The sequence below is a fragment of the Musca vetustissima genome, unplaced genomic scaffold (assembly GCF_032173495.1).
Source record: "Musca vetustissima isolate MV318-11 ecotype Yass unplaced genomic scaffold, APGP_CSIRO_Mvet_v1 utg11733, whole genome shotgun sequence".
Taxonomy (NCBI): domain Eukaryota; kingdom Metazoa; phylum Arthropoda; class Insecta; order Diptera; family Muscidae; genus Musca; species Musca vetustissima.
The window spans coordinates 99500-117607 of record NW_026883423.1 but is presented as its reverse complement, the minus strand read 5'-3'; the positions used below and the strand labels follow the sequence as shown (position 1 = coordinate 117607).

The 18108-nt window shown below is 33.9% G+C and overlaps 2 protein-coding genes across 2 annotated transcripts; one reads left to right on the top strand and one right to left on the bottom strand.

The window, feature by feature from the left end:
• The first annotated feature begins 7874 nt into the window (after nt 1-7874).
• Nucleotides 7875-10836, top strand: LOC133330284 (uncharacterized). Its single transcript, XM_061538741.1, has 4 exons — nt 7875-7891; nt 7960-8369; nt 8494-8726; nt 10623-10836. Exons 1-4 carry the CDS (start codon nt 7875-7877, stop codon nt 10830-10832), a joined length of 870 nt encoding a protein of 289 aa, XP_061394725.1. The 3' UTR covers nt 10833-10836.
• Nucleotides 10837-16195: 5359 nt separating this feature from the next.
• Nucleotides 16196-17589, bottom strand: LOC133330283 (vitellogenin-2-like). Its single transcript, XM_061538740.1, has 2 exons — nt 17346-17589; nt 16196-17280 (listed from the first exon to the last, which is right to left on the bottom strand). Exons 1-2 carry the CDS (start codon nt 17587-17589, stop codon nt 16196-16198), a joined length of 1329 nt encoding a protein of 442 aa, XP_061394724.1.
• Nucleotides 17590-18108: the final 519 nt, after the last annotated feature.

Genomic DNA, 18108 nt, shown 5'->3' with positions numbered 1-18108 from the left:
ATTTTATAAAAGAATATTTGTCAGATTTTTTTGATGTTTCATTTAACGGCCAAAGTCTGCGGTAGGGTATTGTAGAAAAGAATATTTTTATATTTCAAAATAATATTTTGTTTTTTTAGGGATATTTTCTTAAGGACCCTGCAAGGATTTTTTGTATTTTTTAAAATAACTTCTTTTCGCTCACCCAACAACTGTTGATGTTATAAATCAAGATTAGACAAGCATAGGTTTTTTTAATATGGTATATATAAAAAGTTCTTAAAGAACATGCGTTTTTTAAAGAATATAGTTTCAAAGCCCCAACGAAGCGTCGACATTTTAAATAATATTTTTGAAAGATCCTACAAATGTGATTGTTTAGAAGAAAATTTTTTCAAAGACCCAACCAGCGTGGATTTTTTGGAAAAAAATATATTTTTCAAGAGCATTTAAAAAAATATGTTTCTTGAACCCATAAAAGTGAAATTTTTAAAGGGGTTTTTTTTTGAAAGGGATTTTCTTCAAGAACACAATTATGGAAGATTTGTTAAAGGATTCCTTTAAAGGATGTTTTAAGAATAATGTTTTATGCGCTTATTTTATACTACTTGAGAGGTCTACTCCTAATTTTTGAGAAGTCTTCTTAATTTTTGAGAAGTCTTTTTAGCCATGGAAAGACATATGCAGGGTCTTCTATCCGGAGAAGTCAGCTTGGAAGGTGTTCTATCCAGAGAAGGTCACTTGGAAGGTCTCCTACCTATAAGAGATATTTTAAACACCTTCTGTGGGTCTTTTTGAGCGGTATTCTGGGAAACTGGACCGCCCCATTCTCTGCGTTTTGCCGGATTTGCAACAGAAGTGGCTTTAATTAGGCGTTTTGGGTATTTGGGAGATGAAAAATGTTTTTCCAAAAATGTTCTTATATAGCCTCCATGTAACCGTCCCGCCTAAAGTGGTGCCAACCGAAGTGGCTGTAAAATTTCCGATATGAGTTAAGGTTCGGCCCCGATATGGGTCCATGTTTTAACACAAACGTTCACATAGAGTTCCCGAATAATTATCGATATTTTGAGTGATTCTGGCTTTAGAATATATAATAATTTGGAATTCTGGGTCCTTGGCGGAGAATAATATTTTTTTTTCAAAAATATTTTCATATAGCCACCATAGAACTGTCCAACCTCAAAAGGTGCCAACCAAAGTGGCTGCAAACATTTTCGATATGAGTTAAGGTTCATCTCCGATATGTGTCCAAGTTTTGACACAAACGTTCATATAGAGGTCCCGAACAAATATCGGCATTTTGAGCATTTTAAAGCAATTATATAAATTTCATTCACAGTTCTCGCAGCATTATCGGTATTTAGAAGTATTTAAACGGATTTTCAAACGAGTTGTGGAAGGTATAAAAACATATTTGTAGAAAATGTTCGATATAGGTCCACGTTTCAACACAGAATGTTCCCGTCCAATTTCGGTATTTTGAGTACCAAATTAAAGCATTTCCAGCCGAAATGGCTTTAATTTGGTATTCTATGTTCTTTGCAGAAAAAATCCGATATGTGTCCATCCTTTGACATAGCTCTCTTTCTGCTATTTGAAGGTGTTAGCCACATTTTTTTCAACCAAAGAAATAGTAACTTGGCGTTACGAGACCTTGATAAACATTTTAGTGACTAAAAATCGGTCCCGGCCGATTTAAGGAATTTTTAAGACGTTTAAACAGTTCATCCCAGTTTAAACAGTTCATCCCATATATAAATTATTTTTTTCCGAGGTATTCAGAAAATAGAATAAATCCATGCATTGATTTAATTTTTTCAAGAGCCATACATTTCAATACCAAGTGGCTTATGAGTATTGTCCACAGTTATACGCACCGATGATTGATTCATTTTCATTCATTTTAGGTTCTGATACAAATCTCGATTTTCCGGAAAAGTTTCAAGAACCATACAAGCGTGGATTTTGTAAGAAATACTATTTCATATTACAGTAATAAATGACATATAAGTAACGACAATAGTTATACGTCACGTAGTCCACAAATAATTAATTTTATTAAAGCTTTATAGCCTAGACAGACGACTGCCTTAATTTGAATTAACAGCCTTAATTCAAATTAACTTGTAGACCAATTGTTTTGAATCAAAAAAAATGTTTTGTAAATGCAGAAACTACTTTTATTAAAGCTTTGCTGAAGTTATCCAATTCGACTCATGTAAGAAAATGTATGTTTTTTCTAGGAAAGCAGTTTCAAATCAATTTAAATAAAATATTCTTTATCAAAAACATGCATAAATATTTGCACGCTCGTAAACCTAGTGATAATGAAATGAAAAGAACTAATTTTCTATAAATAATAAATACGTAAAACATTTTTTTAAAACATACTTTTGGACGTGGAGTAAATTTTAACCCTATTAATTTTCTGAACTATTTTTTAGGGAATTTACTTTTTTTCTATAACAATTTGATTTTTTTTTTGTTTCTAATGTGTCATCAAATAATAAATGGTCTGTTCCCGTATTGCAAGAATCTACAATTTTTTACTACGATAACCATCTTTTCCTTTACGATATCGAAACAAATTGTAAAAAATAGTAGATTCTTGCAGTACGGGAACACACCCAAAATAAACTTAAATCAATACGCATACTTTATATACAAAATGTGGAACTTTCACAAACTTTAACCCGTATCTAAAGTTAAAGGTTAGGAACCATCTCAACCAACGTGGAATTAAAAAAAATATGTTTTATGTCACAGCTGAATAAATCGTATAAGTAACGACAATAGTTATACGCCACATAATCCACCAACAATTACTTTTACTTATAAAATTTAATAAAACAATAAATTTTCTTAAATTTACAAACATTTAATTAAATTACAAAGCAAAACTAAATTCGAAAACTGCACTTTAAGCAATTATCATTCATGAATGATAAAATTGTGTTGTCTTAGCAACAACAACAACAACGAAAATAATGATATCTCTGTCTCTATGTGAAGTTATTATGTTGCAAAGTCAAACAGTAAGCATACAGCCAGGCAATAGAAGATGATGCCAACATTGTTTTTTGTTCGCCACAAATTATGTGCTCAAATGCTGTTTTGTAAACTGGCAAATGTAATAACAACAACAACGCCGACAACAACACCAGCAACAACAAAAATTAACCATTACCATATAAAGATGATGCTTGTTTTACCATCTCCCTCCACATAGACGAAGTGCCACATAAATGGCATCATCGACATCCAGCTTACCGAAGTCACATTTGCAGAGCCCAGTAACGACGAGTAACGACGTTGCTAAAGGCAAACTTTAAATGCCAAAGTGAAAAGCAATTAAAATGCTCATCTTACAAAAATTGTTGTGCATCTTTGATGACATCTCTTACTCTTTTTTGTTTGTTTGATTCTGCTAAGCTCTTTGTACAATTGTGTAAATGTTGGTTCAAAATTGGTTAGACTAACATACAATTGATGCGAGGTAGGCTGGAAAGCAAAGGCGATTAAGTTGAAAAAAAATGGACAATGCAACACATGCAATTACTTTAAACACAACACATGCAATTACTTTAAATCGATAGAAGGCTAGACTTTTTCTTCAATGATTATAAGATCTGATAAAAAAATATAGAGATTACCTTTAAATTCTAAAACTGGAGTTTTATCCAAATAATTAAAAAACAAAACCAAAAGAATTTTCTTAAATAAAGGAAATTAAAGTTAAGACCTAGAGTTTACAATTTTGTATATTATGACGTATGAGTATTGACACTACTAATACGCTTCGAATTAATTTTAGACCTTAAAATTTTAGACCTTAACCTTAAAACCTGGAATTTAGACAACGAGATGACATCGATGTTTTTATACCCTTCACCACACTGTGGTACAGGGTATTATGTCCTTGTGCATATGTTTGTAACAGGCAAAAGGAAACGAGATAGACACATGTGTTCCTTTTGAGAATATGAATAGAATCACTTTCTAAGTCGATTTATGCATGTCCGTCCGTCTGTCTGTCTGTGCATGTTAAATTGTAAACAAAGTACAGGTCGCATTTATGATCCGAATTGGATGAAATTTGGCATAGGTCACTTATTCGGCCCAAGGACGAACCCTATTGAAATTGAGAAAAATCGGTTCAGATTTAGATATAGCTCCCATATATATTTAACCGATTTAATGTAAACGGTCCCTATATATCTTTCGATTTGCACGAAATTTGGTACAGGCTAATCATTTAGGATTAGAATTATGTCTGCCAAGTTTCGTGAAAATCGGTCCAGATTTAGATATAGCTCCCATATATAGTTTCGTCCGATTTCATGTAAATGATGCACCAAAGTCCCTATATATCTTTCGATTTGCACGAAATTTGACATAACATATTGAATTGAGCCTAGAATGATGTCTGCCAAGTTTCGTAAAAATCGGTCCTGATTTAGATATAGCTCCCATATATAGTTTCGTCCGATTTCATATAAATGGTGCACCAAAGTCCCTACATATCCTTCGATTTGCACGAAATTTGGCATAACGTACTGAAATGAGCCAAGAGAGATGTCTGCCAAGTTTCGCGAAAATCGGTCCAGATTTCTATATAGCTTCCATATATAGTTTCGTCCGATGTCATGTAAATGGTGCACCAAAGTCGCTATTTATCTTTCGATTTGCACGAAATTTGGCATAGCGTACTGAGCATAGAGTGTTGTCTGCCTTGTTTCGTGAAAATCGGTCCAGATTTAGATATAGCTCCCTTTTATTATAGATTGATTTTGACGCACCAAGGAACCAATAGGCTGATAGGAACAAAACGTTCTGAAATTACTATAACCTAACCTGTGACATTTTTGTTTGAAATCGCTTAATATTTGGATAGAGGTTCCATATATATTTTCGCCCGATTTCAAGTAAATTGGGCATCAAAGGCCTCATGTAGTCAGATTGACATCAAATTTTGCACAACTTACAAAATTGAGCATAGAATTACGTAGTTGCGTTTTCTAGAAGTACAGACAGGATAAACCTATTTATATTTGTTTGAAGTCGATTTACATACTTTATTTCATCCAATTTCATGTTAATAGTCATGTTTAATATACCCATAGTGGTGAAGGGTATCATATAGTCGGCCCAGTCCGACTTTACTACTTTCCTTACTGGTTTCTATTTGTAATACAAATTTATTTCTCGATTTAAATGCCTATTTATTAAGATTCAACATTATAATAATTAAAGTAATAATGCAATGCAAATATTATAGAAAACAGAAAATTCCAAACAAAAATATTTCCAAAACAGTTTATTTCAGAAAACGTCTAAAAGTATGTTCTAAAATTTCACCTCCCAATTTAAAGATTAAGGAATAAAATAGGGTTTGATAAATTCTACAAAACAATAATGTTCCAAAAGGTATTATTCTTAATGCCAAAAAGTTACTGATCTCACAAATAACACTAGAGCCCTACATGCCTCATCCGAAGATGTGTCGCTTTTTACAAACTGTTGTGAGCTGCATTCTGGATTTTCATTTTTAGTGTCTGGTTTTGTATTCTACCTGCATTTTAGAATTTTACAAGTTCTGACAACATATCTTCTTCCGTCATATAATTCCTCTAATACCAAGTGGCGTATGATTATTGTCCACAGTTATACGCATCGATGATCCAAACCAATCGAATCTGTTTCATGAGTTGAATAGCAAAGAATTATTATAGACATTTTTCTAAAATATAAATCTAATGGAAAAAGTATCTGATGTAAATATTGTTGTAAAACCCTGGTTATTTTTTTATTTACGCTCAATAAAAAAATGTCTGAAGAATATAAAAAAAACAAGTACAACAACAATATGTTGTGTTCATTCTAAATTTCTTAAATCACTTGTGGTATTTGGAAAAAAATTGTGGAGATTTATTTTAGCTGCTCTAAGATTCAAAATTAAAAAAGTTCAATCCATTATTTTATCATATTATGTTTGTGATATTGTGGCGAATGAGCAGTGACAACACTTACATGACATGACTGAGAGTCAAAAACTATATTTTCGTATCCATTTTTATACTCTTCACCTCACGGTTGTACAGGGTATTATGTCATTGAGCATATGTTTGTAACTGACAAAAGGAATCGGGATAGACCCGTCTGTTGATGTTAAATTGTAAACAAAGTGCATGTCGCATTTATAATCCGAAGTGGATGAAATTTGGTGCAGCTTAATTATTGTGTCAAGATTGAAAAGTTCAATCCTTCATTGGATCATATTTTGTTTGTTATATTGTGGCGAATGATTAATGACAACCCATACACGCCATGGTGTACCTGAGAGTCAGAACAAATTTCATAAAAAAAAACTTTATTTTAGAAAACCTGTTCTTCTTGGTGAAATTGTCTGAAATCGTAAATGAATATAACAAACTTGGAAATCTATATAAGAATATAATCAGAAAATCTCAGTTCATAAGAATGTTTTCCCTGATGACCTAGAAATGATTGTAGACCTCAATTTATTATGCGTTTTTGCTTTATCTTGAGAAAAATATAATATAGGAATCACCTCAGTTCACTGAGGTATTTAATATGTTTGAAAATGTATGTTTAGTCTCTCTAATATGCTAAATTGGCATGTTCAATACTTTCATTTAGTACATTATCTTTGTACACCGTGGCGAATGGGTAGTAATACCACGTATACGCCATGATGTACTCGGGAGTCGGGTAGTTCATACCAAAAACTTCTTCTCAGTTCACTAAGGTCTGTAATTCACGGAGAAAATTTGTTTCTATAGAAAAAAACAGACCACCCTATTCACTGAGAAGTTTTTTATAAAAAAAATAGTCCTCAATGTTTCACAATATATTTTTTTTTCAAAAAAATCAGTCAATGACGAACACTCCATAGTGATTGATAATTTTTTTCGTTTTAGAGATCAATCCGCAATGACTAAAAATATCCTGTCTTCAGTTGCTTACGATTTTATTCTTATAAGAAATGATCAGGCCGCATTGATTGAGGATTTGTTTATGGAAAAAATTGTCTTAGAAATTTGTTTCCACAGAAGAAGTTTTTAATGCCTGAGTAATTGTTTTCGACAATCAAAAATAATTCCTTAGCTGTTGACAATTTTTTCCTACACAGCTACGACATAACGTATACGCTCTGATGTTTGTCTATAGATATACGGCCCCATATTCTATATTCTGATGGGTTTCCCACCAAAGTGGCTGAAATTCTGAAATTTGACAGTTCCAGTTTTTCAACCTGTGTGTCTGTGATTTTTTAAACAAACTAATCGAATGATAATGACATAATCCTCATATAATGGTTTTTACTGATGATCGCGAACTATGAATGCGCACAACATGGGGAGATAATAAAAAACCCAGAATAGCCAAATATTTACATTTATCTCACTTAGCACTTTAGCTAACATTTCAAATGGAATGTTATGGTGGTAACATAAGTGGTCATAGATTTATATGTAAATTTTTTATAGTTTCAATATGCTTTTGACATTTACAAAATATTTTATGACTTTAACGTTTTTTCCTGATAGATTTTTTTTCCATTCTGAATTATAGATGAGGAAAAAAACAACGAGTTTTTTTTCTTCATGCAATTGTTATTTTAATTGTTTTCAATTCCTATTACTAACACATGTCGCCTACCCTCTCCATCGGTTTTTGTTTCATTTTAGGAACAGATCAACCTCGTACACAAAATCCTTTATTCAAGAGACGTTTTAGTTTGACAACAACCACCACCTCCAGCGCCGCCGGTACCACTGGACCACCCACAACCTTACAACCCTTCACCATACGTACCTTGTTGCCAACGCGACTTAAGGCTACGACAATACGACCTGGCATAACCACGGATGCTCCACAAACTACTGTATATTTTGAAAGTTTAGATAACGATGAGGATACAGATCAAGTGGCCAAGTCAAGCATCCACACAAGTCTATTCAATCAAATTAATGGCCGTCTACACATCGATGATGATGAAGAAGATGAGGAGCGGCGCGTAGGTGTGGCCACTACCCGCTTGGTAAATAACATACAGAAACCAACGGCAACTCAGTCAACCAACTCTAGAGATCCAACATCACGATTTTTACAGCATCAGCAACAACAGAATAACCAACAAATCTACAACTACCGGGACCAGTCACATCATCAGCAGCAGGTTCAGCAACAGACAAATTATAATTTGGAGGATGTCATAACCAGACGTATGGATGGCACTGCAGGTGGTGGTGGCCGAGGTTCAATTAGGGCATCCACAACGACATCAACAGCAAGACCACCAACAACTAGATATATTTCCACCACCACGGCAAGGACAACATCAAAACCCTTACTCAAGAAACGTAAGTCAGATACACACCCTCACCCACCCACTATTTACAAAAACAATTATTCTACGGAAGTTTAATCAATTCTCATTTGAATTAATTTGTGATTTTTCTGTCTATCTCTCTTTTTGGATTCCAGGTAAATTGATAGTCAAACAACAGAAACCATCTAAGGGAACACCCATTTCCATATCGGATAGCCAGAAAGTAGGCAGTAACCGTAGGCCGCATAAATATCAAGAGCCTTTTAATCGAGTCAATAGCTATGACACGAAAGCCGTTTCAATAACATCGTCAGAACGTACAAATTCCGATTATGATTATTACGATGATGATGATTCTCGAGTGGTGGGGAATCGTAAAAATCAGCAGGTGAGTGAGATGGAAGATAGAATAAGTGGGGTGGCTAAAAGGAAACAGAATCGGTAGAACTCATTTCACTGCGATTCGTATTTTTCTATACAGAAAAATATTCCTTAAGGTATTTTTTCTTTACAAAAAAATTATATCTCCATTTGCTAAGGTATTTCTTCTATAGGAAAAACCCAGACTACAGTTTTTGAGTTTTTTTTTCTATAGAAGAAAATCCGACCTCAGTTCGGTAAGGTATTTTTTCTATAGGTATATGAGGTATTTTTTCTATAGAAACAAAATCTGACCTCAGTGTCTGCGACCTCTATGTCTGAGATAATTTTTTTTATAGAAAAATTAAGACCTCAGTGCATGATGTATTTTTTCTATGAAGAAATCAGATATCAGTTTTTTTTCTATAGACAAATATCAGACCTCAGCTTTTTCTATAGAAAAAAATCTGACATCAATTGTATCTATAGAAAAAAATCAGACTTCAGTTTTTTTCTATAGAAAAAAATCAGACCCCAGTTTTTTTCTATAGAAAAACACCAGACCCCAGTTTTTTCTACAGAAAAAAATCAGACCCCAGTTTTTTTCTATACAAAAAAACCGAACCCCAGTTTTTTCTATAGAAAAAAACAGGCCCCAGTTTTTTCTATAGAAAAAAAACAGATCCCTGTTTTTTTCTATAGAAAAAAAGCAGACCCCTGTTTTTTTATAGAAAAAAGCAGACCCCTGTTTTTTTCTATGAAAAAAATCTGACCCCAGTTTTTTCTATAGAAAAAAATCTGACCCCAGTTTTTGCTATAGAAAAAAATCTGGCCCCAGTTTTTTCTATAGAAAAAAATCTGACCCCAGTTTTTTCTATAGAAAAAAATCTGACCCCAGTTTTTTCTATAGAAAAAAATCTGACCCCAGTTTTTTCTATAGAAAAAAATCTGACTCCAGTTTTTTTCTATAGAAAAAAATCTGACCCCAGTTTTTTCTATAGAAAAAAATCTGACCCCAGTTTTTTCTATAGAAAAAAATCTGACCCCAGTTTTTTCTATAGAAAAAAATCTGACACCAGTTTTTTCTATAGAAAAAAAATCTGACCCCAGTTTTTTTATAGAAAAAAATCTGACCCCAGTTTTTTCTGTAGAAAAAAATCTGACCCCAGTTTTTTCTGTAGAAAAAAATCTGACCCCAGTTTTTTCTATAAAAAAAATCTGACCCCAGATTTTTGTAATGGTCAGTCATCAGTGTCTGAAGTATTTTTTTCTATAGAAAAAATCAGACCTTAATTCGTTGGGGTATTTTTTCCATAGAAAAAAATCAGACCTCAGTTCACTGAAGCATTTTTCTTATACAAAAAAAAACAGACCCCAGTTAGCTGAAGCATTTTTCTGAGGTATTTTTTTCTGAAGTATTTTTTTTAACAAAAAAAATTAGACCTAAGTGTCTGAGGTAGTTTTTTCTATAGATAAAAATCTGACCTCAGTGTCTGAGGTACTTTTTTATAGATAAAAATCTGACCTCAGTGTCTGAGGAATTTTTTTTAGATGAAAATCAGACAAAATGTTTTTGGGTTTTTATAGAAAAAGCACGCCTCAGTTTGCTGATGTATTTTTGTAATGGATTTTTTTGTAAACTCCGTGTCTGTGACTAAGATTTTTTCTGAAAAAAATCTCCTATGTGACAGTATTTTATTTCCTCAACCCCAAGACATTTTTTCCCAATTTATTCCATATTAAACCGTTTATTGCCTTTGGGCTACAGAATGACAATTTTTCAATTTATATTAAATTTAATTTGCATAACAAAATTTATTTATTGCAGATATTTTATTTATATATAATATTTGAATATTTAAGCCAATCCACCACCGCCAATAACATATTTATTTATTTTTTTCATTTTGCATTTATTTTGCAGCTCAAAGTGATTTTGCACGGTGGGGGTTTAATTGAATGTCTGGATCAAGGTAACTTCCCGCATCCATTGTCGTGTCGCAAATTTATATCCTGTGCCAAATTCGAAACTGGTGGTGTTGTGGGCTGGGAATATACCTGCCCTAAGGGTTTGAGCTATGATCCGGTGGGTGGCATGTGCAATTGGGCAGCTGGTTTGGGATGCAATGAATAAATAGAGAAAGCAACAACACACACACATACATACAGCAGTAGCAGTAAAACAACAACAACAAGTAAACGAAGTAACAACAACAAACAACCACACACTGTGAAAAAGGAGTAAATGAACGAATAACTGCTGGTTGAACTGCCAAACCTAAAAAATGGACAACATTTTTTCTTACACAGAATAATGACGAATTTCTTCGCCCCCTTTTTTTGATAGAAGTCATCATCATCAATGCTGCAGTTTATACACACACACTCTCATACCATGACCCAATAAATTGCTTTTTAAAATGGAGTTACTGAAGATCCTGTTCTCCATATTTTATCATTTGAATTGAAGAATTAATTATGCTGCAGAAGAAATATAAATCAAATCGTATATAACATTGTATTTGCCACAAAAACCCCATAAATCTTCATCAATTGAATTTATTATAATGCATCAAAACAAAAACATCAACAATTTGACTGAATTCATGTCATCGAATCGTATTATATCTTCAATTTCCATTCCAACAAGTTTGCCACAACGTTTAATCATTTTTTTTTATTATTTCTGTTATCCCTATTGTTTTTTTATTATTCATGTGATTTGAATTTATTTAATTTATCTTTTATATTTTTTCTTTTGATTTTCTCTTTTAGTTGTTTAAGATATTTATAAGAGTTTTTTATAAGAGAATTTAAGTTATGCTTCCTTAAAGTCTGTTAAAATAAATTTTTGAATTTAAATAGCAGAGGCACAAACCATGACACTTAATAGAGCAATGTCGAAAACTAATAGAGCGATTTGGGGACTAATTGAAAAAAAAAATACTTGAGAGAAAAGGCCAATCACAGTTTCCTTTTCAATGAGAGAATGTAAATTTTGATTTATGAGACTCTGGTACGACCAATAATTTGACATAACCTGTCATTGGTCGTATCAGAATCTATAAATCTATACGATAAAGCTTACAAAATTCAAGGTAGAGCACATACATTGTAATACTCCTAGGATGTTTGATATTGAAAATAGTATATATTGGACCACGTTCTGTTATACTCCTCCTCCTAGGATGTTTGATATTGAAAATAGTATATATTGGACCACGTTCTGTTATACTCCTCCTCCTAGGATGTTTGATATTGAAAATAGTATATATTGGACCACGTTCTGTTATAGACCCCATATAACTTTCCCCTCTCAATAGTACGTTTTTGAACCGACGTGGCTCTAATTTCGTATATTGGGTGCCCATTTGGTCGGAAATCTCCCTACCAAAAATTATCAATATAGGCCTGAGTTTCAGTGTAGACCCTCCATATAACTATACATCTAATATTCGATATTGTGGGGGGTTCCTCACGTTTTTCAAACACAGTGAATATAATTTGGTATTCTCATTACGTAGAATTCCGTAGAAAATCTTCCTACCGTAAATTATCAATATCTTGACACTTTTAGGGTAGTATCCATAGCATACGGTACCTCCAAAATTATTTAACTTTTTTATCTTGGGCACTTTTTGCAATCAAATTGGTTGTAATTTATTATTTTTGATTATTAATGGGTAGCAGATTTTCCTACCAAAAATTATTAATATTGCCGCAAATAACTTCCCAAATTGGCCATTTTATGAAATTTGGGAATGTTTTCCACCGCATTAGCTGTAATTTGATATTTTGGATTGTCATAAATGTAGAAAATCTTAATATTTGTCAAAATTTCGAAGAGGACCCTATAAAAGGGTATTCGATATTCTGTGAATGTCTTCCACGAATTGGCTCTAGTTTCATATTTTTGGTTATCATCGGATGGCAACTTCATTATGTTTCTTCATAGCCCCTCGTACAAAGATCACGCGACATTTTCAGTATGTTCAAGGTCTTAGAACAATTTTCCAACCTCAGTGTCTTTAGATTGGTACTTCTTTTTCTGTAGGCAGCAATTTACCATGACATTATCCGCCATTAAAAAAGTTCCGGTCGAATTTAGCTAATGTGAATGTCTAACCCATGGTGAGGTTAAATTTATGAAATTTATAATTTTTTGGAAGCAAGCTTTGCTATCAAAATATGACATTAGAGCCAAATCGGTTTAAGGCCCGTACCTAAACTCAGTCCGTTGCGTACTAAAAGGCAATGAGGCAATGTTTGGGCCGATCGAAATTACAACAGTTTATTGTTTTTTTTTTTTCATCTCTCTTAAACATTGTTCTGTTATCAATCATACTATCCACATGGTTTGTGTCTCTTCTATTCAAATTCTACATATTTATCTTAACAGCTCCCAATCTTCGCCGTCTTGAATTATTCAAAAACAAAATTCTAAATTCCATTTATCTTTATTTTGTGTATATTTTTCCTCCACACAACTACATATATATATACATCCATATTATTGAGAGCCATCCATTCCATAAATATATATTTCTTATATTTAAAAAAACAACATCAATTGAATATTTAAGATTTAAATAAAAACAAATAAATATCTAAATAAATAAAAAATACTCAAATAAATATAATTGAATTGTGTAATTTATTCATCAGATTCGGTAAACAAATTATGTTGATGTCTTGGAAAAAATAATTTAGGGTCTTAGAGAAAAATCGACGCGTTGTTGTGCCTTGTTGTGTCTTAGAAAAAATCATTTATAAAAAGTGTACGCCATTTTATTTCTTAGAAAAAAAAATATTTTTTAAAAATCCACGCCTTGTTATGTCTTAGAAAAAAATTATAAACCAGTAAGGGAAGTTCAAAAGTCGGTTGGGCCGACTATATGATAACCTTCACCACTTTAGGTACATACAAGAGATGCTCTTCTGTACAATTTCCTGTACATAGAACAGTCATAGCATCATTGAAAGACCATTGAAATGGGATCGGACAACATTAAATATGTGATCTACATAGATATTTCAACTAATTTAAATACACACACGATTCGGAAACCTATGAAAAATTCTTAGATGAACCATTTGTATGAAAGGGAGCAAAATTGTATATGTGAACTATATGTAAATCTGGACGTATTTGAGTAACCGTGGTATACACAATTTGGTATGCTGCAGCACAGTGCGCTGTACCACAATTTATTGCGATCAGTGAAACGTTTATTATTTGGTGTTAAATTTACATGAACTCAGACGAAAATATAGAGCGGTCATATCTACATCATTTTAAAAAATTCAATACACGTTATCCTAGGTTCAATTTAGTACGATAGGCACAATCGGACAAATTTTAATTATTTGGTATACCATTTTCGTGAAATCCGATCCAAATATTTATGGTCTATCTAAACCTGAATCAATTTTAATCCAATATCATATGCAATATTTCTATATCTGAAACGATTTTTACCAAATTTTATACACATCAATGCTAAACTCAATTCAATCCCCTGCCAAATTCTGTGTCAATTGAACAACCATAGGCTCTTCCGTATTCCATTTACATAAAATCGGATGAACATATATATAGGACATATATCTAAATCTCAACCGATTTCAACAGAACTTCGCATTCATCAATATGTACCTAATCCCAATCGCTGTGCAAAATGTTGTATCGGTCGGACAAATATTGGGAGTTTGGTGCACCGTTTATCAAAAATCGGACGAAACTATATATGGGAGCTGTATCCATATCTGAACCGATTTCCACAAAACTTCGTATACAACAATATGGACCTATTTTAATACGCTGTGCAAAATGTTGTATCAATCGGACAAATTTTGTAATATCGGACAAAAATATATGGGAGCTATATCTGAATGTGCACCGATTTCAATAAAACTTCACGGACATCAAACTGGACTTAAGTCAGTACGCTTTGCAAAATTGTGTTTGAATCAGACAAATATTGGGAGTTTGGTACATCTTTTATCAAAAATCGGACGAAACTATATATGGGAAATATATCGAAATCTGAACCGATTTCCACAAAACCTCATTTTAATACGCTTTGCAAAATTTTGTATCGATTGGACAAATTTTGGGAGTTTAGTGCACCATTCACATAAAATCGGACGAAATTATATATATGGGAACTATATGTAAATCTGAACCGATTATAATAAAACCTCGCATACATCAGTATGGACCTAATTCAGTACGCCGTGCATAATTTTGTCTTAATCGGACAAATATTGGGAGTTTGGTGCATCATTCACATAAAATCGGACGAAACTATATATGAAAGCTATATCTAAGTCTGAACCGATTTTATGAAACCTCCGCTTACATCAGTCTGAACCTAATTCAGTGCCCTATGCCAGCATCCACATAAAATCGAACAAAATTATATATGGGAACTATATCTATATCTGAACTGATTTTATCAAAACTTCACATACATCCAGCATCCACATAAAATCGAACAAAATTATATATGGGAACTATATCTACATCTGAACTGATTTAATCAAAACTTCACATACATCAGTCTGCATCTAATTCAGAATGTTGTGCAAAATTTATTATCTCAATCGGACAAATATTGGGAGTTTGATGCATCATTCACATAATTTCCGACGATAAAATGGAGCTGAACCGATATTTTCCAATTTCAATAGAGAGAGACCATCCAATTTGGATCATGCGAAATGCGACCTGTACTTTGTTTACAATTTAACATGGACAGACGGACGGACATGAATAAATCGACACAGAAAGTGATTCTATACATGTTCTCAAAAGGAACCATGGGTCTATCTCGTTTCCTTTTGCCAAAGACAAAATACCCTGTATCGCAGTGTGGTGAAGGGTATAAAAATCCACGCCTTGTAGGGTCCTAGAAAAAAAATCGTTAAAAAATTTTGGCTCTTAAAAAAATATTTATTGTCTTAAAAATCCTGTTGGTCTTTAAAAGAAAAATCCAACACTTGTTATGGGCCTTGAAAAACTATTCTTAAAAAAAAAACACTCTTTGAAAAATATTTCCATGCCTATTTGTAGCCTTAAAAACGTCATTAGAAATAAAGAATATTCTTTGCCAAATCGGTATTTTCTGGTTCGAATAAAAAGTAATTTCTTTTAAAAATCCCCCAGGATTCGTATTGTGTGGTGTACCAAAAAAAATCAAAAATTCTTTTTTGCTTTTTAATATGCAATTCTCTTATTATTTCACTAAAGTTTTTTTAAATGCAAATTCTTTCCTATAGCAAATATCAGCATTATCAATATTTCATTGTGTTCTTCACTTTACTTAAAAGCTATGAAAAAATACAAAATTAAAAGAAAAAAATTCCAACGATACGATGCGTATCGAATTGAATTAATTCTCGCGAACATTTAAATCATCAATCAGGTTTCCATAAAAAACATTGCTCAGATCAATCAATTGGTGGGGGCTTGGAGAAGATTGGTCCACAATTACCTTATTCCTCATCTTGGGACATCTTCCATGATTTGTGGGCACCATGGGAGTTCTTTTGCTTTTGGGCAGGGGTGCTACGTCCGAATGGGCTCTTGTTGTTCACCTGCAACATGTAATCACCCTCAGCCTTGAAGTTGGTGTTGATGCCCATATAGATACGGCGACCGGAGGTGTTGCTGCTCTTGTACTCATCCAAAGAGTGGGCAGATTCGGCAGGGAAGTTACGTTCATTGCCTGGTACAACAGATTCGGCAAAGTAGCGGGTGGCACGCATGGAAGATTCCACAATGTTATCAGCACCGGGGACAGCCTCGCTGGGACCTTCCGGATAGAAATCAACATCAGCGGAACGGGCAGAGGTACCCATGCTGTTGGCGGTGGTGTGGATGGCATCGACGAATTCGGCATCACCACGAGCCAAGCCAGTCAAGGTTTCGGGATCCTTGGCGAAGGATTTGACAGGGTCCAAACCGGTGATGCGACGCAATTGATGATTGGTTTCCTTGGTATATTGGCGACCGGCAGCACCAGCAATGTTGGCGCCCAAATTGGAACCGATCAAGTGGATGTTATCGCTATTGCATTTGGTCTTCTCCAAAAGTTGAACCAAAACTTTGCCGACTTCCTTGCCAACCTTTTCGGTGTCAACGGTGGCGTATTCCTCAAAATCGCTGATGGTATCACCGAATTTAACAACAATCAAACAACCGGAAGGGTTCTGGGAGGAGGAATCATCTTCATCGCTGTCGTTACGTTGTTTGTTCTTGTTGTGCTGGTTATGGTGATGGCTGCTGCTGCTGGAGGCAGAGTTCTGGGATGAGGAGCTATTTTCGTTGTAACGTTGCATATAGGCATGGACCAAACTGCGGGTGGCTTTCTTGACACTTTCCAATTTCGAGGGGAGACCGGTGATGAAAACGGTAACATCCTGTTTGCCGCAGTGGGATTGTTCACGGGCTACGCGGGGCAATTCGTTCAATTGGAAATCGATTTTCTGGTTATCGGGGGTTACAAGGAAGGCAGGGATTTCACTGGCCTTGGGGGCATAGGTTGGCTCCAAGGCTTGTGTGGCCTGGGAGAGGTGGTCTGTAAAAGAAAATCAACATTCATTATATGGCATAAAATAATATTGTTATTGTCTGGGTACTTACACAATTGATTAATTAAATCAGCACCCTCATAGGCCGACAACTCCTCCAATTTTTCCAATTTGATTTCCTTCAGCGAAGGCAATGATTCCAATGTCGATATGGACATCCATGATGTGGGTTTCATGCTGTTATGCTTAATCGTATTACGATTCGAATTCATGCCCATGGGACGTGGACCGGCACTATTGGCACTAGCCAAGGCCAAGACGCCCATCATCAGGCAGACCGTACGCAAAGGATTCATTATTGGTGTTGTCGTTGGGTATCAGAAAAATTAAGCCGGATCTTCTTCCTGTGTATTTTATTCCCAGAAACCAGAGAACACTCGATCACTTAATGCAAAGTGAACTGTACCTTGTGTTCCGTTTCTGGTCGGATTATATACTGAAATGTGGAAATCGAAAAACTACTGACACAGAGAGAATTTGAATGAAGCGAAGCTTTTTTATTTTTTGCTGACAGCAGCCGAACTATTCTAAATGGGTTGATAAGAAATTACAATAACAAAAAATACACATTGCAACAAATTGTCTGGAAGTGCTTGCTTCAACGTTTCACTGTCAATAACAAAAGTCGGTCAACGACTAGCTTTTGTTGCCAGCTATGCATCAGCATTTCTAAATGTGTGCAATTTTCGAACTCAAATTTCTTCTATTTTGTAAAATGTTGGGTATGTTTTATTTAATTAAAAAACCCTTTTGCCCTCGGTCTTATGGCTAAAGAGGGGTGTATACATTATTCTACGGCAAAAATAGATTTCTTG